Source organism: Lygodium microphyllum, chromosome 11, assembly GCF_053477565.2.
Source record: "Lygodium microphyllum isolate KBCC chromosome 11, Lygodium_microphyllum_v1.1.10, whole genome shotgun sequence".
Taxonomy (NCBI): domain Eukaryota; kingdom Viridiplantae; phylum Streptophyta; class Polypodiopsida; order Schizaeales; family Lygodiaceae; genus Lygodium; species Lygodium microphyllum.
Genome location: NC_141145.1, coordinates 10,769,032 through 10,793,519, shown reverse-complemented (window position 1 = coordinate 10,793,519; position 24,488 = coordinate 10,769,032). Strand labels below are relative to the sequence as shown.

The window sequence follows — 24,488 nt, the reverse complement described above, 5'->3', positions numbered from 1 at the left end:
GCCTACCGATAGACTCCCTGGCATCTGTCCTAAAGTGAAAATATCCTAAAAGGCCAACAATAGGGGGTCCTTCACCACTTCCTAGAAGGTAGTGAAGAAAGCCTTAGAGAGGCCATCCTCTCCTGGGCATTTCTGCCCGTCCTGTGTATGGAAAGACTCCTCTAGTTCCTTCTCTGCAAAGAGGGCTAGGAGAAAGCATCCCATCTTCTTTGTGACAAGGGACAAGATATTATCCCAGACCTGCTGTCTACCTCGCTGTCCTCTAGTTGAGGCTGTCTCCTGCTGAAAGATGCGACTATAGTAGTTGGTAGGAATCTCCATCACCTCGTCTGGGTAAGAACGGATCCTTCCATATTGATCTCAGAGGCTGCGTATCAGCTCTCCTGAGGTGTGAGACTGGTGCACTTGAAAAAACTCCTTGCACATCATGTTTCCCTTCCGCGCCCAGAAAGCTGCTGAGGTGCGGAAAGAGAACTCAAAGCGCCTGTCCTCTAGGCCAACAATGGCTGCTTGTGCACGCGCCTCCTGTGCGTGGAAAGTGGGATCCCCTGGTGCCACCTGTAATAATCTCTGCGTGGCTGCAAGGTCCCGCCGGAGTGCTCTCTTCTTCTCGTAGCTCTGCTGCCTGGCCTGTATGGCTGCCTCTTGGAAGATTCTGCTCGACCCAGCTAGGGCCTCTGCAACCTCCTCTGCAGTCTGGCCCCTCCTACCCCACTCTCTGGTCCAAATCTGCTCTATCTGTCTCGTCACCTCGTCCCTCCTGTAGATCGAGTCAGGGATCCGACAAGATCATGAATCTAGGGCAGATGCTGGGGAATCTAGTGTCAGGAGAACCGGCGAGCAATGATCGGACAATGTGGTGCCCGCCAACTGCCCAATCTGGCCTCCTTGAGAGCCTTCCCACTCTCCCACATAAAACCTGTCCAACCGCTCCAGCAGGGCTCGATCTAGCCATCCATATCCCCAAGAGAAGTCCAGCGATCTCTCTCTCCTATGGAAGGCAAGGTCTCTCTAAGCATCGCATGCTCCTACTGCCAGTAGAAACACCTCCTATGCCTCTTGCTCCTCCCTAGCCATGCCTTGGTAATTTCTCCCTCTGCCTTGCTGGTCCTTCAAATCCTCTAGGTTGTTGAAGTCTCCTCCAACAATCCAAGAGTCCACCTCTGGGAGTCCTTCCGTGATCTCCATCCAGAACCTGCTGTGTGCCCTAACCTCTGTAGGGGCATAGATATTAAGGAATCGAAGGCATGAGTCCCCAATATCCAATCTGATCCATAGCACCCTCCTTGCCACTATCATCCCGTGGCCTTGAGCACAAGTGGTAAGACATGGACCAATAGAGGTGCACACGCCTCCACTTCTACCGTGGGCACCTATGGCATGCTCCCAGTGAGTGTGGGAGCTACCTGGGAGTACCTTCCCTACCCTTCTGGACTTGGGGGAGGGTGAGCTTGTGCTCCTGTAGAAGTAAGATGTCGATCCGTCCGGCCAGGGCAGGCTGCAGCTTTTGTCGAACAATCAATTTCCTGGAACCACGTGCCCCACTATAGTGGAGGCTATTCACATTCCAAGATGTAAGGTGTAAGATCATAGGGAAACCTGTGACTGCCTAAACAGGCATTTGTTCGGTGTGGAGGCTGTTGATGACGAGGAGGAGCTATGAGGCATGCAGGTACGCTTTGCCGCCGGTCTGGACAGCAAGCTCCATTCCCCCATGGTGGCCCTCGGCCGGGCCATAAGGGTGATAGAAGTTCCATGTGGTACTATCAATGCATCTATCAGCCATGCGGAGAGTTGAGACTCTGTGCACTTGTAGAAACGGGCCGCCTATGCCAGGGGCCACTCGATCACATCCCTCGGAGCCCTCCACTGTGGAGGGGCTCGAAAGATAATGCTCAGGTGAGGGACCTCGGCACCAGCCCACCAGTTAATGTCCATCATGCAAATAGGCCACTGCTGTGCAAACAATGCTAGTCCTTCTTCTCCCATCCACTAGGAGGTGTGGTCCGCCACCTGACTCGTCAACTCTTCCTCTATCTGTGTCGTCGTCCACTTCCCTGAGTGAGAGGGCTGAAGAAAAAAAGCGTAGTTTGGTCCATCCGGTGGTGCTAGAAGATGGACCTTGCCCCTCTTTGACTTACAAACCACGAAGATCCCCACCTCTAGAGGTAGTGGGAACTCTCCGCGCTCCGCAACTCTCAAGTAGGACCATGGGCCACTGCGGAAGAACTCCTGTGGCAATAGGTGTGCCTATCTCGGGAAAGTGTGACGGGCGGCAGGGGTGGGTGAGCTGGTGTTTGTATGGGAGGGGGAGGACTACTGGTGCAAAGAGGATGTAGATGTGTGTGGCTCATCGCCTCTTGTGGGCGGAGGGGGGGTGGGTCTGGGGGGGCTTGCCTGAACCAGGTGCGGATCAGGCGGGGTGCTCGGTATGGGAGGTGGTGGGGGGGAGGATGATCGAGGGATGGTGGGATGGATGGAAGTACATGGCGGGTGTTGGGGGGGGGGGGGGGGTTGGTGGTCTTGGAAGTGGGGGGTTATGGGCCAGGGTCAGTGGGGGGGACGGGGGGGGCATGGGATGTGGAGGGCAGTGGGTGTGGGGGCTGTGGGGACTCAGGAGAGGTAGTTGTTGGCTCGGGTGGTGGATGTGGGGGGCTGCAGTCCTACCGGGTGGGGCGGGTAGGGGGATGCTGTGGAGTGCTCTGTCGAGGGGGCATCACACGCCCTCCTACTCCCTACCGAGGCTAGGTCTGAGACGCTGGCTGCCCCCCCCCCCCCCTGCTATCTCCTCCCTCTCTGTCATCTCTAGACCCATGTAAAGCCATCAGCGTCCACCTACGGGCCTGTCGGCGGAGCCACCTTGGCTCCAAAACGTGTGCAACCTACTGCCTAAGTGCCCAAAGTCGTGGCAGCACAGGCACTACCTTGGCTACCCCGTCACAATGACCTGCTGCTTAAAGGAGTGCTCGCCCGCCTCAATCTCTAGGAACTATGGGATATTCTTGACCTCTTTTACTGCTACTCGTACTTTTAGGACTCCTGTCGGTGTCACTGCATCCACGAAGGACGCGGGAAGGATAGTGCCGAAAAGCCGACCAAAGTCTTCCACCAACTGGCGATACTCTATTGCCAGGCCGGGGAAAAGAAGGGTGACTGGGTGCCGGAGAAACATGTTGTGGAGTACAAACGCCTCCACAGTAAAGCCACTGTACTAGGGGACCATATATATGACCCCCTTCCCTTGGTGGCTCCTGGAGTAGTCTCTAAGTGGCTACTAGGTCTTGCTGGAGTGCTCTCTCCTCTTCCCAACTCTAGTGCCTGGCCTATAGGGCTGCCTCCTAACAGATCCTGCTTGACTTGGCTATTGCCTATGCAACCTCCTCTCATGAATGAGAGGTCCAAAAGAAGAAAGCATAGTTTGGTCCATCCGGTGGTGCTAGTAAATGGACCTTGCCTCTCCTTGACTTGCGGACCACAAAGATCCCCACCTCCAGAGGTAGTGGAAACTCTCTGCGCTCCGCAACTCTCAAATAAGACAATGGACCACAGTGGGAAAACTCTTGGGGAAGAAATTGCACCTGTCGCCGCGGGAAAGTGTGACAGGTGGCTAGACCAGATGAGCTAGTGGCTGTGTGAGGAGGGGGGTTTGGGTTGCTGGTGAGGAGAAGATATGGGCGTGTGAGGCTGGTCACCCCCTGTGGAAAGGGGGGGAATGGATGGGGGGGGGGGGGGGGGATGGGGGATGGGGGATCTCGGGTGGGGGGAGGCTGAGATGCCTCAGTGGGTAGTAGGGGTGGAGGCCTATGATCCTGCTGGGTGGGACGGGGGGGGGGGGGGGGGGGGGGGGGGGGGGGGGGCAAGGTGTTCTCCGACAGGGGCCTGTCGCCCGCCCTCCTATTCTGTGCTACCATGGCTGTGTAAGAGGGGCTGGCTGAGGCCCCCCGGTCGTCTCCCTCTATGTCGTCATTGGACCCATGTAAAACCATCAACATCCACCTACGGTCCTACTGGTTGAGCGGCATTGGCTCCGAAATACGTGCAATTTGCTACCCGATGCCCAAAGTCATGGCATCACAAGTACTGGCCAGACTGCCCTGTCACAATAACTCACTGCCTTAACGTGCCTCAATCTCAATAAATTTAGGTATGTTCTTTGTATCTTTCACAGCCACCTATACCTTTGGGACTCCTGCGGCTATCACTGCATCGGCAAAGGAGGAAGGAAGAACTGTGCCGAAAAGCCATCCAAAGTCCACCACTAAGTGATGATACTCTACTGCCAATTCGGGGAATAGAAGGGTGACCGGGTGTGTAGGAAACCTGTTGTGGAGCGCGAACTCCTCCACTATGAAGCCACTATACCAGGGAACTATATAGATGACCCCCTTCGTGGAGGCATAAGGCGGCGGAGCCTGATGAAACACCGACACGATGGCGCTGGTGATCACACTACTGGCCTACTTGCATTTGGGAGTTGTTGTGGGCATCTTGCACACATATGCTGAGGGTTCCTACCTAGCGTATAACTACCTTGTGTCCTGCTTGTTCTGCAAGGCCACACACTTGCCTTGCATTCACACCCACTTTCACCATTGTGCTCCATATGAAACCAGCCTTCTCAGATAGGGTAGTAAATAAGCTAATTAAGCTCTTAATTACAACAATCATAAAATTCACATTAACTGAAAATGCACACTTAATTTTATGCTTGTTGTAATTAAGCACTTAATTACAACAAGCATAAAATTCACATTAACTGAAAATGCACACTTTACCACTTTACTCTTGCACATTGGACACCCGGTTGGACCCAAAACTAACACCCCTTGTGGTATTTCTCTATCTTATATTGCAAATGGAGGGAGTACAAGTGAGATCCTCTGATCTCCTCCACTAATCCAATGCCTCTTGCTGTCAAAATTGGCCAGCAAGTCTATAAACCAATTTGACCCTTGGTTTGCTTGGGGATTGACCTTCACCTTGCAAATTCAGCCCCAAATCTAATATTGGATGGTTGGCCTCTTCAATCTCCCTGAAATTCCTCAATTTCAATTGTAAAAGAGATGCAGGAGACGAGGGAGAGAAGAGCACACACAATGTAGGTGTTGTCAACAATGTTGTGACAACCTTATTGCACTTTCATATATATATGAATAAAGAATATGAGCGGTCACTGTACACGGGCAGGTCCAAGGGCCCTTTACCCCAACAACCTCCCACTAAAAGGCCAATGGGCCAGGGAGTGAAAAAACAAAAGAAAAGAAAAGAGATAGGGTGAGGAATCATGACATCTCACCCAATGCCCAATCGGAAAGCGAGCTGTGCAATAAGTGTCAGGAATCTTCGAGTCCAAGACATCTAGGAGGCAAGTGATCTCACAGCTCCATACACTGGAGCAATCCAGCACAACTCATGAGTGCAAGGCTATACATCATCATCATTAGAGTAGCGCATAGCATCATCGTGGCGCATAAAAGACAGCGGAGAGAATCCAAACTCTCCAGAGTCAATCATTGAAAGAGGGCCAGCATCCCGGACACAAGTCAGATGGGGTCTCAAGACAGTATGCGGCCTCAGCGAAGTGGAAGACTGACATACGGCTGTAGAATTAGCCATAAAGTGCACTAAACGCGCATCAAGAGGCCTCAGAGGTATCTGCGTCTCATAAAAGACAGCATGACGGGTGCGTAGAACCTGTTGGGCATCTAAATCCCAAAACCTGTAAGCCGTAAAGCCACCATTTCCATAACCAAGGAGAAGACATCTGCGTGACATAGGCTCATGTGGCATATTGACAGTGGCTTGGCAGCCAAATATCCTTAAGTGATCATAGGAGGGTCTCATACCACTCCATGCCTCATGCGGTATAATATCGTCCAAAGTCAAGCACGATGTCCTGTTAACCAAGTAGACTGCCGTCATAAGGGCCTCAGCCCAAAAGCCGTAAGACAATCCAGTTGTGGTAAGCATAGCAGCAACCTTCGCCTGTAAGGTGAGGCACATGCCATGAGTAATCCCATAATACCGGAGGCATAAGAAATCAATGCCATACTGCTGACAAGAGATCCGTAAGCTGGGAGAGAGAGCATAGCTCTCATAATCCATCTGCAAGTACCTAGGCCTGTAACCAGCAGAATCCATAAACCTGTCAAGCATAGCTACGGCATCCTGAATCCGTACCAAAGGGTAAGCCCAAACATGGTGGGTAGCATGATCCATGAAGGTCACAAAATACGACGCTCGACCAAGTGACTGGGAAGGCATAGGTCCATATACTGCAACATGGACAAGATCTAGAGGAGCATGCCTCACATGATCGCCATAAGCCAGAGAGGCTCTGCACGGACCATGAGTACAATGAGGGCAAGTAGCATGGGGAAGAGCAGGCAATAAGCCCATATCACATAAAACATCCATCTCAGTGTGTCGTACATGGCCTAGGCGACCCCATAACAATGCATGTGGTACCTGCGTAACTGCAACCATAGAATCTCCCACACGAGAGACATGCACTACATAATCACTGCCATATCTAGCACCTCCGGCCAATACCAAGCAACCATGAAGTATCCCCAAGAGAGACATAATATCTTGCACCATGCAACTGACTGACAGAGATCAGAGCGTAGGTATATGCAAGACATCACGGAGCATAAGAGAAGTCCCATTTTTGGCAAAGCCAAGTGTATATCCCCTGTACCAATAACATGACAATCGTGCTCAAGGCCCAAAGAAATACATCCGTCAACCTCCCTATAAGAAGAGAACCAAGCTCTATGCGGAGTAACATGATAAGATGCCATACTGTCTAAAAGCCAATCAAAGGTATAGGCCGTATCACTGAGCAAGTAATCTGCAGGGTAACACGATGCCAGGAGTCTAGGCTAAGCTGCATCATCATGGGTAACTACATGCACCATACCACTATCAGCAGTGGTCTCACCTAGTGTATCACTGACTCTGCTCTCATGTCTAGTGCGGCACAATCTTTTTTGCTCTCTAATCCACTTGAAGCATTTACGCTTCACATGCCCTGTCTTTCCACAATGAAAGCAAACAGAACTTGTAAAACCTGTAGAAGAGGACAAATACTCTGTAATAGCATGAGTAGAGCTGTCCAATACATCCAAGGAGCTCAAAGAATCAGGGGAACTCTCATCAGAGAGAACAGGCTCATCAAGAGGATTGTCTGCATGACTAGAAGAGTTGGAAGTCGTCATAGCATATTGCAAAGGGGACTCATCCAAACCAGAAGGGGAGAACACAAAGGCATCAACCACGGATGCAAAAGCTCCCACACGGACAAGCCTAGCAGACAAAAGCATGACATATCCAACCACTATAGCTCGCAGCCATAAAATCATAAGCATGCCTCGGAGCTATAAATGCATAAGCATCCCTGAAACATAGGAGTATACATAACTTTGCAGTGTCTCATACCATGTACTGACATACATGGAAGTTCCGCCTACACGTCGCGCTGCTGTCCCCCCGCCCGACACGCGAGTCGACTGTGGTCGCCCGTCCAATTGCGCCTTCCGTTTTGACTTGCGCCCACTGTCCGACTGTCGCGCTATCCGATTGGTCAAGGTTGCTGTCCGGCTGGCCTGCACGCTGCCCGACTGATCGTGGCCATCTCTGTTCGGCTCGCGCACCCTCGCCCCCAAGGTGTGTAACGGCCGCCTATTCCCTCTCTTGCCTGGCTGTTCCCCGAGTTGACCATCTCCGCCCCCCCCGCGGCAGGCCGCTGTCAGTTACTTGTGCGCGCTGTCCGATCCGCCCTAAAACCCCCCCCCCCCCCCCCCCCGAGTGCCACCTGGACGAGAGGCCTGGCCCGCGATCAGTCTGCAACACCGCCGCCATTGAAAGCAGAAACCCCCCCCCTCCCCTTTTTTCGTCCCTTTCCCTCCAGTTGCTCCCTCCCCCTGCAGCAACTCTCCATTCAGCGACACAACAGCGCGATAGGTAGGTTCTCCCAGTAGGGACGGGCAATGGAAACCTTTGGTCAAACGCCGGCGTACTCATCGAGTGCCCCCCAGTCGAACACCTTGCGCGTAGTCCTCTCTGAGGAGCAGCTCTTAGCCGTCCGAGCTAAGGAGCTGGAACTAATGGAAACAGCAATCTATGGTCAGGTAGTAGGACATTCCCCAGCTAGGGCCCAGCTTCGGGACTGGCTCCACTCCACGCTGCGGCACAGATCATGGAGGCGGTCCTGTTGGGCCAAGGGATCTTCATGGTCCGCCTCAGCTCGGTGGACGCAGCTCGCGAGCTACTCGCCAGTTCACCTTATGCATCCACTAAGGGGGTCATATACATGGTCCCTTGGTGCAGTGGCTTCACGGTGGAGGCGTTTGCACTCCACAACAGGTTTCTTCGGCACCCAGTCACCCTCCTCTTCCCCGGCCTGGCGATTGAGTACCGCCAGTTATTAGTGGAAGACTTCGGGAGGCTCTTTGGCACTGTCCTTCCCACGTCTTTCGCGGATGCAATGACAACGGCAGGGGTCCCAAAGGTACGGGTGGCAGTGAAGGAGGTCAAGAATATCCCACAGTTCCTAGAGATTGAGGTAGGCGGGCATTCCTTTAGGCAGCAGGTCATTGTGACTGGGCAACCAGGGCAGTGCTTGTGCTACCACGACTTTGGGCATCATGCAGCAGTTTGCACACGTTTTGGAGCCAAGGCGGCTCCACCTATAGGTCCGCAGGTGGATGCTGACGGTTTCACAAGGGTCCAGAGGCGACAGAGAGGGAGACGGCAAGGGGGAGCGCAGCCAGCCCCTCAAGCCCAGCCTTGTCAGCAGAGTGATGGCGGACGAGCGCCCCCCTCTCGGCAGAGCACTCCACAGCCCCCCCTGCCTGCCCCACCCGGCAAGACCAATCCCCCCCATTTTACCCACATGAGCCACAGACTGCCTCGCCGGAGCCCCCACACGCCCCTCACCCCCCCCATATCCCATCCCCCCCCTCCCTCCATTGACCATGGCCCACAGCCCCCCCTTGCCAGGGTTACCACCCCCTCCCCACACCCACCATGCATCTCTAGCCACTCCACCATAGCGTGATCCAATCCACCCCCATCCCCCCCCTACCGAGCACTCCCCCTGATCTGCACCCAGGTCAGGTGAGCCCCCCCAGACCCACTCCCCCTTCTCCCATAGGAGGAGATGAGCCACACACACCTACCTCCTCTGCACACCAGCAGTCCCCCCCTGTCCACAGCCACCAGCTCATGTGCCCCTGTCACCCGCCTTACTTTCCCGAGACAGACACAGCTACTGTCACAAGAGTATTTTCGCAGTGGCCCATGGTCTTACCTGTGAGTTGCGGAGCGCGGAGAGTTCCCACTACCTCTAGAGGTGGGGATCTTCGTGGTTCGTAATTCAAGGAGGGGCAAGGTCCACCTACTAGCACCACCGGATGGACCAAACTACGCTTTTTTCTTCCAGTCATCCTTCTCAGAGGAGTGGACGACTACAGAGATTGAGGAGGAATTGAAGAGTCAGGTGGCAGATCACATCTCCTAGTGGATGGGAGATGAAGGACTAGCACTGTTTGAACAACTGTGGCCAGGCTGCATGATGGACATTAACTGGTGGGTTGGCGCCGACGTCCCGCATTTGAGCATTATCTTTCGAGCCCCCCCATAGTGGAAAGCGCCGAGGGATGTGATTGCGTGGCCCCCGGAACAAGCGGCCCGCTTCTACCAGTGTACAGAGTCGCGGTTTTCAGCATGGCTAATAGATGCATTGATAGTACCACCTAGAGCATCTATCACCCCTATGGCGGCCGAGGGCCACCATGGGGGACTCGAGCTCACCATCCAGGCCAGCGGCAAAACGTACCTGCACGCTCCGCAGTCTCTCCTCCTCATCTGCAGCTTCCACACCGAAAAGATGCATGTTCGGTCAGTCACAAGTTTCCCCATGAGCCTACACCTTGCATCCTAGAATGTGAACAGTCTCCACTACAGTGGGGCGCGTGGCTCGAGGAAGTTTATTGTCCAACAAGAGCTGCAGCCTATCCTCGCCGGACGGATAGACATCTTGCTGCTGCAGGAGCACAAGCTCACCCTCGCCCAATCTCAGCGGGTTGGGAAGGTACTGCCAGGCAGCTCACATACTTATTGGGAGCAAGCCATAGGTGCCCACGGCAGGAGCGGAGGCGTATGCACATCTATTGGTCCGAGTCTCACCACCTGTGTACAAGACCACGGGACGATAGTGCCAGGAAGGGCTCTATGGATCAGACTGGATATGGGGGACTCGTGTGTTGGAGTCCTCAATGTCTATGCCCCTACCGAGGTTAGGGCACGTAGCAGGTTTTGGGGGGAAATTGTAAATGGACTCCCTAAGGTGGACTCCTGGATTGTTGGAGGAGATTTCAACAATCTGGAGGCTTTGGAGGACCAGCAGGGCAGGGGAAGAAACTACCAAGTCATGGTCGGGGAGGAGCAGGAGGCATGGGAGGTCTTTTTGCTTGCAGTTAGAGCACGGGATGCCTGGAAAGACCCTGCCTTCCACAAGAGGGAGAGGTCGTTGGACTTCTCTTGGGGATACAGACGACTAGGCGGAGCCTTGTTGGAGCGGTTGGACAGGTTTTATGTGGGAGAGTGGGGAGGTTCTCACGGAGGCCAGATTGAGCAGTTGGCAGATACCATACTATTCGATCACTGCCCAGTTCGCCTGGCACTTGATCCCCCAGCATCCGCCCTAGATACACGATCCTGTCGGATCCCTAACTCGATCTATAGGAGGGAGGAGGTGTCAGGACAGATAGAGCAGATCTGGACCAGAGAGTGGGAGAGGAGGGACAGGATAGCAGAGGAGGTCGCAGAGGTCCTAGCTGAGTCAAGTAGAATTTGCCAAAAGGCAGCCCTACAGGCCAGGCAGCAATGCTGGGAGAAGGAGAAAGCACTCCGGCGGGACCTGGCAGCTACGCAGAGATTGTTGCAGGAGGCACCAGGGGACCCCATCCTCCACGCACAGGAGGTGCGTGTGCGTGCAACAATTGCTGGCCTAGAGGACAGGCGCTTGGAGTTCTCTTTCCGCAATTCAGCAGCTTTTTGGACGCGGAAGGGAGACACGATGTGTAAGGAGTTCTTCGAGGTGCACCAACCCCGCAGCGCGGGAGAGCAGATACGCAACCTTAGGGATCAGTATGGGAGGACCCGTTCTAGCCCTGATGAGGTGATGGAGATTGCCACCGACTATTACACACGCCTCTTCCAGCAGGAGACAGCTTCAATTAGAGGAAAGAGATGCAGACAACAGGTATGGGATCACATCCCGTCCCTCGTCACAGAGGAGATAGGACACACCCTCCTAGTCCCCTTCACAGAGAAGGAACTAGAGGAGGCTTTCCATACACAGGATGGGCAAAAATGCCCGGGAAAGGATGGCCTCTCTAAGGCCTTCTTCACTACATACTGCGAGGTGGTGAAGGACCCCTACTGAGGACTTTCCAGGAGATATTCTCCTCAGGAAAGATGCCAGGGAGGCTATCGGCAGGCCTTATCAGTCTCCTCCCCAAAGGGGGAGACCAGTTGGAGCTATCCCAATGGAGACCGATCACCTTATTGTCAGTGGCCTATAAGGCTCTGGCAAAGATGATTGGTAGACGATTACGCCATGTGCTTCCAAACATCATTCATGACACACAGACAGGCTTTGTACATGATAGGAGCATCCTAGACAATGTATTTACATTCTTTGAGGCGACAGAGTGGGCTCAGCACAGTGGGCAAAGACTGGCAGTATTACTATTGGACTTCCAGAAAGCCTACGACAGGGTGGACTGGGATTTCCTAGAGGGTACCATGGTGAAGTTAGGATTTCCCCACGCTTGGATTCGCGGGGTCTCCAGCCTGTACAGATCAGCCACCAGCAGGGTTCTCATAGGAGGAAGGTGAGGGGAGGAGGTCTGAATGGAGAGATCGGTCTGACAAGGTTGCCCCCTGGCCCCATACCCGTTCCTATTTGTCGCAGAGGCGATGTCCCACTTCCTCAGGTCACGTGTGAGTGGACTACGCGGCCTCCAACTTCCAGTGAGAGAGGAGACTGAGTTGCTAGACTCAGAGTACGCAGATGACACAGGACTCTACATAGAGGACGATGAGGTGATGCTTGAAAGAATGAGGTTGGCTCTTGAGGTGCTCTGTGTTGCAGCGGGTGCGAAAATCAACTGGCGAAAGTCGGTTGGCTTCCTCACAGACGCGGAATCCAGCACGGAGTGGGGAGTCCACTTGGGATTTAGATGGGTGAGCAGAGGGCAGACCGTCCAATACCTAGAGTTCCAGGTGGGACTTGATATCACTCCTGCCCAGCAATTTCTTCCTGTTCTAGAGTCTATTAGGAGGAAACTGACCTATTGGAGCACGGCTCACCTCTCACTAGCCGGTTGAGCCCTGGTGGTTAACCATGTCCTCCTAGCGACGGCCTGGTACATCGCCTCGTGTTGGTGTTTCTCCTCATCATGCGCAGGGCATCTTCGCCGCTTGGTGCGGAACTTCCTTAAGTCAAGGTCTAATGGCTCCAGAGACTCCAGGGCCAAGGTGGCGTGGGCGACCATCATACGACATAGATCAGAGGGAGGGCTTGGGATCATAGACCCAGAATATCAGAGTAGGGCCCTCTTGGGCAAGTTAGTTGTCCGCGGTCTCACACCAGGTGGGCAAACCTGGAAGGTCTTACTGCAGGAGGGCCTTCAAGATTGTAAACCGAGGCTTGGCAGGGAATGGAGGCCATCCCTGAGATGGATCTTCATCTCAGCCTAGATTACCCCGCCCAAATCACCTTTCCTGCAGAGCCTACTCCGCGTGTGGCAGGGCCCCCGTAAGGCCCTAATCCAAAGCCCCCTCGGGCTGCCAAGAGGAAATAGACCGTCAGTCGGTGATCTGGAACCTCCAAGTCAAAGACAGGGAAGGGGCACAGTTAGATGAGCGCCCCCACATCCAATGGGCTGGGTGGGAGTCCGGCCCGGCTCGCTCCATCAGGACATGGCGAGAGGTATACAGAATGGCAGACAAGGAGGTGCTACAGCGAGTATCAGGGTGCTCGAGATGAGTAGAGTTGAGGAGAAGAGAGATAGACGTAGCAATACCTCCGGAGTGGCTTGACCCCCCGATACGAGAACCGATAGAGGCCGGGGAGGTATGGGCAGCCAGGTTCTTTCCAGCAGGCATCCCTCTTCAGGTGGCAGGTAGAGTGGGCGGCGCCCCCAAGGGGACCTTTACCGTTCAGGAGGGGGGACGTCTGGTCCTTGATAGAGGGCAACAGGATGAGGGGATTGCCACCCTCTCATGGAGAAGGATTCGGGTGGTGGGCCTTCAGGGGAAGACCTGGCGACTGGACCCCTATGTCTTCTGGATGGAGCTCAAGGAGTGGCGCCTTTGGATCTGGGAGGGTAGACCACTTGATGAGCTGGAATGGGACCCAGGAGAGTGGCTATGGCCGACCTCTGCGGTTGCAAAAAAGCCACCCAGGCTCCTAGAATACACTGCCAGGATTGGCAGACATGTACTGATGCAGGAGGATATGGATTGGGCGCCGTCACGCAGCAGACACTGGGCAGAGCACAGCATCACAGAGCCCTTCCGACGGACCTTCTAGCACCGCCTATGGGATAGCTGGAGGCCGAGGAGGGTGTCGTATTTTTTATGATTGGTGGCACATGGAGGTTTGGCAGTGGGAAGCTGGCTTGCCTAGATGCAGAAGGAAGGAGGTTGTAAGCGCTGCACACAGCAGCCTCTAGAAACCCCAAAGCATTGCCTTTGGTCTTGTGAGGAGGCGCAGCTTGTATGGAGAGGAGCATGTCGTATCCTTCGACGTATAGCCCCCAGCCTTGGGTGTATTTCATGGGGAGCTTTCTGCTAGCAGGCAGTTAGCCAGGGCCGCCACCTTTTGTATGAGGTCGGGATGCAGGACACGATTTTCATGATCGAGGCAGGGTCATGTGCAGTGGTTGGTCTGGAGGCTTTATCCATCCGCCAGGTACTAGAGCCCACAGCAGACCGCTCAAAGATATGGGAGATCATAGGGAGTCTTACTGGATGGCATATTTGGAAGGCGCGATGCCAGGTGGCCTTCGGCGGAGAGAGACTTTCAGCACTTGCGACCTTGGCAGAGCTATGGACCTCCATCATTCACTCCCTCCACGGCCGATGGGAGCAGGTGCAGGGTGAGTCCAGGGTGCATCAGGAACTGCGTGGTCACTTCATGCGTACCTGGGGTGGTCAGGGCCTATTCTTTGTGCTGTAAGCAGGCAGTCCCGTAAGAGGCAGTCACATAAGAGGCATAACATCCACAAGTGACTCGGTATCAATAGACATCAATAGAAGCATCACATAAGCCATAGGCATACAAATACATGCTGTCTCAAACCTAAAATCTGTTGCAGAATATTCTGTCATCAGAATTTGGCAAATCCGACATCACCATCGTGTCCAAAGCGTGCCAAAACCCTAACTTAGACTCTTACCTTGCCTGAATCGGGTTCTGAATGCCTGAGATATGACAAAAAGAGTGATTTTTTAGCCATTTTTGCAAACAGATGCAAATAAAACATGAGCATGCTGCTGTACTTGAGGGGCCAAATCAGGGTGGGTAGGGGATAAGCAAGAGCTCAATGAATGTCTACAATAGGCCTACACAAGCCTAGGACAAGTCCAAGCAAGAGGTGAAGAGAACAAGCTTCAATGATGGAAGCTATGGCTACCTCTTCATGAAACCCTGTTGTTCATGTCAAAGAATGGCTGAGAACTGAGTGAGAAGCAAGCTCTCATACCTTGTGTAGATGCTGGGAAGAGCTGCAAAGGAGTGGCTCTGATACCAGTTGAAAGGGATGCAGGAGACGCGGGAGAGAAGAGCACACACAATGCAGGTGCTGTCAACAATGTTATGACAGTCTTATTGCACTTTCATATATATATGAATAAAGAATATGGGCGGTCACTGCAGGCCCAAGGGCCTTTTACCCCAACAAATTGAAGTTCAAGTCCTAGGCCCTCAAATTTGAGCATGCATCCTGAGGTGATTCTCAAATTCTAATTTCTAGTGTAATTTAGAGTTTACCACTGTAGAGAGAGAAATTTTAGAGTCTCATCATGAGAAACACTATAAAACTACTACTGCCCTATTGAAACAGTCATGGAAGCTATCACCTACAGCTTAGGACCACTAAAAAGACTCTTGCCCCATCCTATATGCTATCATCTGCACCAGGACCTTAGCTACTATCATCTGCTCCTGGAGGGCTCCAAATTGCTGTCACATGCTGTAGGACTAATCCCTTGTGGCTGTAAATCACATCAATAACCTCTCCTTGCTCTCTAATAGCCTCATTCTCTCTCATAATGGCTAGAATAGACTTCCACCAGCCACTAAAAATGTTTTTTCCACTTGCATGGGCAAGTTTTTTCCAAGTGACAGCCTTCCAATACCATTTTTCACCATTATCTAGCTTATTGAATTATTTTTCAGAATATTAATTCTGAAAATTAATTTAATAATTATTCTAGTGCTCAAAAAATTTAATTCCACCGGCCAATAATTAAATTGGCTTGGCTAATTTATCTTCCAAGTATCCCTGAGCAGTTATTAGCCCTAGAGCGGCATTAATTAATTAATTAATGCCTAGTCTTTAATATTATTGCTGACATTAGTGGCCAATAAATTGGTCTAGGCCCAAATTTGACACCGAGTACCACCTAGTACCTGTCCAACATAACTTATTACAACTTTTTCCTTTGATACCCATTGCATCCTCTGGGTCCTTGGCCTATTACCATCATAAAATAACTGTCATGTGCATCACATGTGCTAAACAACCTTGCATATTTGATTAATAACTTAATCAAATGTTATCGTCAAGATTAAAGCATCTCAAAATTTCACATCCCTATGGCAGACCTCCCCCTTGAAATTCTTGCAATCATCCTCAATTGCATTGTATTGTGCCAAAGGAAAAGCATACTACAATGGAATTTCACAAGGCATCACAGTCATAACATTGGCCACTCTTGTCTAACCATGCCACATATCCCAGACCTTGCTAAAAATTTCCAGCTAGCATGTACATAACTTAAAACTGAAAATTAGTGTAGAACGATTGCTAGAGACCCATTGGATGCATCCATAACTCATGTTTCTCAACTGTTCTGACTTTAGAACCACAGTAAAGCATAGCATAATCTATGGCTGAAGCTGTCAATGGCATTTACTAATATGTTGTTGTCCATGGAACCGATTGTAGACCATTGAATATTAAGTATAAACTAATCACTTACTAATCTGAGAACTGATCACAAACTATTGCAAATATGATCCCAAAGTGATTACAAACTAATTGCAAAATCTGATCAGAAATAGTCCTCAGCTGATCTTTAAATTGGTCATTAAATTTCTCTCTCTTTCTAGTCATCAACTTCAAAAAGCATAGAAGGACCCACATTTTGGTCTAAACCAATATTATCAGCTTGCTGTCCATGCTGGGTGCCTTGTCCAAGATCATGCATTGCATTTTTCCCAACACTTTGTAAATTTTCAGACTGAGAGACATCATCACTACTTGATTCCATCTCATTATATAAAGATATATTGCTGTAATTTCTCAGATGAGAGCAAAAATCAGCACTAGCACAAAGTTTTGTCTTGCAATCAAGTGCCTCAGGCCCACCAAATCAAGGGATTGAGTGGTATCTTGGCAATGGAACCATGAAACCAGCCTTCCTTCTCAGATATGGTGGTAAATAACTTAATTAATCACTTAATTACTGTAAGCATAAAACTCACATAAACTAAAAATGCACACTTTGCCACTTTAATCTTGGACATTGGACATACGGTTGGCCCCAAAACTGGCACTCCTTGTGGTATTTCTTTATCTTATATTGCAAATGAAGGGAGTATAACTAAGAACCTCTAATCTCCTCTGTTAATCCAAGTGTCTCTTGCTGTCAAAATTGACTAGCAAACCTCGAAACCAATTTGCCCCTTGGTTTAGATTGGCCTTCACCCTGCTCCTTAAAAGATAAATTTAGCCCCAAATCTGATACTGGCTAGTTGGCCTCTTCAATCGCCTTGAAATTCCTCAATTTCAATTGTTGAAATTCAAGTCCTAGGCCCTCAAATCTGAGCATGCATCCCAAGGTAGCTGTCAAACCCTAATTTCTACTGTAAATTAGGGTTTACAATAAAGATTAATTGAAATCTCTTTCTTTAATCGCTCAAACTACTCGAAAATATTGAGATAACTTGAGAGATGGCTAGGGGATGAGATAGAATGCTATAGAGAGAAGTTTCAGAGTTTCATCACGAGAAACACTGAAAAACTATTGTTGCCCTACTCAAACAGCCATGGAACCTGTCACTTAAAACTTAGGACCACCAAAAAGATTGTTGTCCCATCCTATATACTGTCATCTGTGCCAGGACCTTGGGCTGCTGTCATTTGCTTTGAGAGGGCTCCAAACTGTTGTCACATGCTGTAGGACTGATCCCTCTTGTGGCTACAAATCACATTAGCAACCTCTCCTCGCTCTCTAACAACCTCCTCCTCTCTCACAATGGCTAGAATAGACTTCCACCAGCCCCTAAAAACTGTTTTTTCCACTGTCATGGGGAAGTTTGCCAAGTGGCAGCCTTCTAATTCTATGTTTTAGCATTATCCACCTTATTAAATTAATTTTCAGAATATGAATTCTGAAAATTAATTTAATAAATATTCTAGTGCTCGAAAAATTCATTCCACCAGCTAATAATGAAATTGGCTAGGCCAATTTGTCTTCCAAGTTTCCCTGAATAGTCATTAGCCTTGAGACCGGCATTAATTAATAAATTAATGCCTAGTCTCTAATTTCACCACCGACATTAGTGGCCAATAAATTGGTCTAGGTCCAAATTTGACATCGAGTAGCACCTAGTACTTTTCAAGCATAACTTATTACAACTTTTGCCTTTGACATCCACTGCATCCTCAGGATCCTTGGCTTGTTACCATGAAATTACTGCCATGTAGTCACAAGTGCTAAACAACCTTGCACATTTGATTAATAGCTTAATCAAATATTATCGACAAGATTAAAGCATCTCAAAATTCCATGTCCCTGCAATATTCTACGAGTTATGGGTTGACTAATTTGGGCCTCTGACCTTTGTTGCCCCTTGTGTCCTTGCCTTTTGGAGGGCCCTAGTGCTCCTTTTCTGTTCGAGGCCGATGCCCATTCATGGATTGCACTAACTTATGTCCCATGGCCAGAGAGCCATTCGTGGATGTAGAAGATGATGCAGTAGAAGAAGATATGGTCCCTTGCATTGATGAGATGGCTTCATCACCCCGTGATGTTCAGCCTTCTATCAAACACAGCAAGCATAATGAATTCCCTGTCCCCCTAAGGCCCTTGATTTGGGTGATTCTTTTCTATGCTCATATGCATACGTGGCCTATCCCTCGCCGAATTTACAATAACCAAATTCGAAACAGTTGTTAGAGTTTGGTAACTCTCTTTTGGAGGAGTATGTCGAGCATAATCATCAAGATATTCTTGCTTGCGTGAAGGAAGAGATTTTGGATGCACAAGTGAATACTCAGGAGGTTCTTCGCTCCTTTTTTGCCTTTCATGAGCAAGGTATCATTCTCTTCTTCACAAGCCAGATTCCCTCTTCACCAGGATCCATGAGTGGTTGGTATCTCTTCTCCAAATTGATGGTATGGAGGAGAGTTTCTCTGGTAAGCTCATGGGCTGCTCTAGACAATGGATTAGGATAGTGATACAGTCTGAGAGGAGATTGTATATTAACCTGGAACCAGTCAATTGATTTTTTAATGGAGACACTAAGCTTATCAGAGGAGGCCTATTCAGAGATTACTATGGGATCCATGAGAATGGGTTTGGAGAGACACATTAGTTGACAAAGAAGCTGTGACCCCTACTAAGGAGGACCACCTGAGTGTTCAAGTGGGCATTAGGCCAAACACACCACTTACATTATGAGAAGTTGTTTTTGGTGAACATCTTCCCATGTTCCTATTTTCTAACTCAAATATCTTAAGGTTCTGCACCCTTTGGGTTGTTTCACCAAATAGAAAATATTGTAGGGAACGTGGTTAGCAATTAGGTGTCGTGAGATACAATAAATTGTACCACACAATAGTGTACCTGTTGTAATGCTGTCATAAGTATTATATGTTTTGAACTAGTCTCTTTGTTGTGTTGATGTGATAATATTGTCTGTTAGAAATAAGTTCATATATAAAAGGTGCTAGATGTTTGGAGGAGTCACAGCCAAGAAGCTACTGCTAACAAATGTAATTCCAAATGAAAGTCAATGATATGTAGCTTGTATTTCAGTGAATAATCAGCACAAACAGCTCCACCTATTTTTTGTGGGATCTTGTGGAATTAGGAGTTGCAAGTTGGACAAGAGGAGATCTCAAAATACACTTCAAAATGTTAAAAATTTAGAGAGATGCTTTACTGTGTATGATGCTTAACCAAATGACTTCATAATGTTTGCACTTGACCACTAGCAATTGTTTCAATGTAGGCATCCTTGGCCTGGAATAGAGAACTCATGGGCAGCAATTTTCCAAATCGCGAAGGCCAGTAGTGGACCGCCTATACCTGAAACTGCCTCTGACTGTGCAAAAGAGTTTCTTGCTCAATGCTTCCACCTTAATCCAAAGTTGCGGCCAAGTGCTTCGAAGGTAAGGCTTTGATTTGAGAGATGGTGCACATGCAATTTTCATTTTCCCCCCAGAAAATGAGATTTTCTAGTAAAGAAAGAAGTAATGTACAAGAGAAATCCTTACAAATCAACTGCTTCACCAACAACAAAGGATCCTGTAACACCTATCCAAAGGAAAAATTCTTAATAATGTTAACATCTAGAAAATAATTTGTATCTTATGTCCTAAGACACTTATTTCCAAGGGCCACCACATGAAGCACAAAGTAACAGTAGACAATCTAGGCCCACCTCCTTATTCTAAGAACTATCAGTTTACTTGCCCTACTAATTCAGATCAATAATACTTTAAGTCATTTGACCGAATGAGGACAGATGATGCTATCCTAGGCTACCTTAGCCCAATTTAAGCTGTCATCTCACCCTTGCAGATGGGAGAGATTGCAGGGTGACTGAGCGTATGAGGAGGATGACACCTTTTCAACTTCGAGTCATTTATGGTTTGGCAGTACAGCCGACCCGATTGGTTAGTTACCTAGCCGTGGTATTTGATGTATTTACCAGTCTTCCATGGGACTTATTTTCTTCTTTGTTTTTTACTACAACACTTTTCCCAGGCTATTATTAATAGAAATTTCATTTCTTTGGAAAATTGAGGGACACAAAAGGGCCCCATCATGGAGGAGGTGTAATGGAGTGCCTACTAGTGGTGATGATCTCCCATCTGTTCTGAAATATTCCATCAGTCCCATGTGAGATGTATGACTGGAGCGAGGAGCAGTTCAATTGATGATTTAGGCCATATTCTCGACAGGGCCCCTTCTACATAGACTATGGGAACTCCCACGTTCAGACTTGCTTTGGATTCATCACAATGGCTAGCACTAGAATGGGATACACACTTTTGGTATGCACATGTGAGTACCCAGTTTGGGACACATGGCATATAAACGGATGCACTTCCCCCTTTCTAATACAACATGGAGGCCCCTTTCTTTGATGTCAACCACAGAGCTCAATAGGGTGGTCCCAATTGACATCATGAAGCCACATAGCCAGAGGATATGGAGTACATCAGTCTAGCCACTAGGGATGAAGATGCCTCAGGATGTCCCCTTCTTTGGCTATATCACTAGGTTGGGAAGGAGAATACAGAGAAGCAAGACCAGAGTGGTGCCAGTTGCAGCTGAGCACTGGCCTATCTAGGGTATATCACAACCTTTCCTAGCAGACTTCTAGATGAGATTGGAGGACAGTTTTAGACCAAGAAAGATTTCACTCCTTTGGTTACTACCACACAGGAGTTTAGCAGTTGGTGCATGGCTTGCCTATGGTAGAGACCCTATTCCTTGCACTAGATGTGGGCAGCATGAGGAGACTCATAGAGGCATTTCTTATGGGATTGCCCACGGGCTCAGGAGGTTTGGAGGTGAGCCCTTAGGATGGTATTTCATGGCACTACAAATTCTACGATTACTACGTGGGGGACAGTTGCATGGATCACTGACAAAGGCCCAGCTTGTGGGTATGAGGATGTACAGGAGTGCCAGGCTTATCTCATCTCAGGGCAGCTTGTGAGTAGGACTTTCATGCGAGATTTGGGACAGACAATATGGATTCAGGGGTATTGTCACAGATGGGAGCTCATAGTTAGCATTATTTCTTGGTACATATGGACAGCCAGATAAAGCAAGGCTATTGATTTTATGGACATGTCTACTGTAGAGACTCTCTTTAGGATCTGCACAGAGACTATGCATACTCTTCGTGGGAGATGGGAGAGAATACAGGGCAGCTCAGAGACTATCAGGAAGAGGAGAGATGCTTTTCTCAGGACATGGGATTCTGGCATCTTTTTCCTCTTCCAGACCCACATGGTTTGGCATTATAGACCTCCTGATTGGCTATTCACTCGAGCTTTGTAATAGACTTCCCTTTGTTATATAATTCTTGATATGGAAGTCCCTTACAGGGCTGCTTGTACTTGGTTTTTTTGCCTTGGGACACTTTGTTATGAGGTGTGCTAGTAGAATTTTGACTTTTCTCTAAAAGAAGGCTCTCTCCAATGAAATATCAATGGATAGCAATACCTCCAACGCCTCACCTTGTGAGGCTATCCATAATCTCCCACACCTCTGATTGCAGTGTAGTAGGCTCCAGTACCTATCCTACTGGGCAAAGCCTCTAAATGGTAGCAAAAGACACTCCACAAGACAAAGGCTCTTCTTGAGAGAGAATCCTACAAGATTCTCTCCAAACTAGTTGCACAACCTCACAATACCATAAATAGACCTTTGGGGTCTCTAGCCACCTCCACTATGGGCAATCCTTGTCGTGCTACATTGGAGCCAACCAACTACCGATTGCTAGACCCAATGCCCCACATTAGAGAGGGAAAAAGGGGAGGAGACAGAAGATTGATGCAATGATTCTCTAGGATTGGCTATCTCTCTTTCCCCCCTCTGCCCCCGCCCCCCAACCCCACCCAAAAAAAAAAGAAATATAGAGAGAGAATGCAACTAGGAGAGGCGTGAGCTGCACAGTTCTAGCCAGTGGGCATCCCATTGTAGGTGGCAGGCAGAGCTAGCAATGCCCTACCAAGCACTTTCTTTTCAGTATAGAAGGGTGTCCGGTTAGCCATTGACAAAGGACAACAAGGTCTAGTCTTCCCTAACATGCCTTGGATGAGTATCCGAGTCATCAACCTCCAAGGGAAGACATGGAAGTGGGATCCAATCATAGCTTTGTCAAACATCCAAGAATGGCATAAACCTTTTGCAATTCATACGAATGCGAGACGATACTTTAGGTGCTGTCCTTTATTAGGATGGCAGACCTATTGCATTCGAGAGCCATAAGCCTATCGACTCCCAAATACATTGTACCACTCAAGAGAAGGAATTATTGGGTAGAGCCTCCAAACTGACCACTGCGCATGACCATGCCTCGATAATGAATATTGTGTCCTGCATCCCAGCCTCATACAGAAGGTGGCAGCCTTGGCTGACTGCTTGCCACTAGAATGCTCTCCATGAGATACATCCAAGGCTAGGTGCTAAACAGCGAAGGATGCGGCATACACCTCTCGACATGAGTTGCGCTGCCTCACACAACCAAAGGCAGTGCTTTGGTGTTTCCAGAGATTGCTGTGTGCAATGCATACAACCTCCCTCCTTCTGCATCTAGACAACCCAACTTCCCACCTCCAAGCCTCCATGTGCCACCAGCCATAAGAAATAGGATACCCTCCTAGTGCTTTGGTGTTTCTAGAGATTGTTGTGTGCAATGCATACAACCTCCCTCCTTCTGCATCTAGACAAGCCAACTTCCCACTGCCAAGCCTCCATGTGCCACCATCCATAAGAAATAGGATACCCTCCTAGGCCTCCAACTATCCCATGGGTAGCACCGGAAGGTCTGTCGAAAAGGCTCTGTGATGCTGTGCTCGTGTATCAGTATGTATCTGCCAATCCTGACAGTGTACTCCAGGAACCTCAGTGGCTTCTTGGCGACCGCTGTGGCCGGCCATAGCCACTCTCCCGGGTCCCACTCCAACTCATCAAGCGGCCTGCCCTCCCAGATCCAGAGGTGCCACTCCTTGAGCTCTTGCCAAAAGACAAAAGGGTCCAACCACCATGTCTTCCCTTGAAGTTCAATCACCTAGATTCTCTTCCATGAGAGGACAGCTAACCCCTTATCTTGCTGCCCTCTATCAAGGGCCAGACGCCCTCCCTCTTGTACGGTGAAGAAGGTCCCAGGTGGAGCACCACCCACTCTACCTGCCACCTATAGGGGGATGCCTGCTAGTGAGAACCTAGTGGCCCATACCTCCCCGGGCTCTATTGGCTCTCGTCTCGAGGGAGCAAGCCACTCCTGAGGTATTGTTGCGTCTATCTCCCTTCTCCTCAGCTCCACTCCTCTTTGGCAACCTAATACTTGCTGCAACACCTCCTCGTCCACCATCCTGTACACCTCCCGCCATGTTCTAATGGTACGAGCCGGGCCGGTCTCCCAACCAGCCCACTAGATGTGGGGGCGCTCGCCAAGCTATGCTCCTTCAGGATCTTTGACCTGGGGGTTCCAGATGACCGGCTGATGATCCATCTCCTCCTGGCAACCTGGGGGGCTCCGGATTAGGGCGTTGTGGAGGCCTTGCCACACGCGGATCAAGCTGCGCAGGAAAGGTGATTTGGGCGGGGTGATAGGATCTCACGTGAATATCCATCTCAGAGAGGGCCTCCACTCACCGCCAAGCCTCAATCTACAGTCCTGAAGACCCTCCTGCAATAGGACCTTCCATGTCTGCCCTCTTGGTGTGAGGCCGCAGACAACTAGCTTGCCCAAGAGGGCCATACTCTAATACTCTGGATCTATGATCCCCAGGCCTCCCTCTGATTGATGCCATATGATGGTCGCCCACGCCACCTTCGCCCTAGAATCCCTGGAACCGTTTGACCCGGACCAAAGGAAATTCGGCACTAGGCAACAAAGCGGTACTACACAAGATGAGGAGAAGCACCAACACGAGGTGATGTACGAGGCCGTCGCTAGGAGGACTTGGTTAACCACCACGGCTCGGCCTATTAGCGAGAGGCAAGGACTGGGAGAAACTGTTGGGGCCGGGAGTGATGTCGAGTCCCACCTAGAACCCTAGGTAACGAACGGTCTTCCCTCTGCTCACCCATCTAAATCCCAGGTGGACGCCCCACTTCGTACTAGATTCCGGGTCTGTGAGGAAACCAACCAACTTTCGCTAGTTGATTTTCTCTCCTGCTGCTGCAGAACAAAACACCTCAAGAGCTAGCCT

At 49.8% G+C, this 24,488-nt stretch overlaps 1 protein-coding gene across 3 annotated transcripts in view; it reads left to right on the top strand.

Annotated features, from left to right (window-relative positions):
* LOC148028540 (uncharacterized) overlaps positions 1 to 24,488 on the top strand; it is a 162,838-nt gene that overhangs the window by 108,810 nt on the left and 29,540 nt on the right. For 2 of the 3 annotated variants that reach the window (XM_087688820.1, XM_087688823.1), the window contains one exon: positions 19,541 to 19,700. In XM_087688820.1, coding sequence (XP_087544946.1) covers positions 19,541 to 19,700 — 160 coding nt within the window. Of the gene's footprint in view, positions 1 to 19,540; positions 19,701 to 20,112; positions 20,208 to 24,488 lie in introns of all 3 variants that reach the window. The other variant, XR_015692502.1, reaches the window with a different exon arrangement.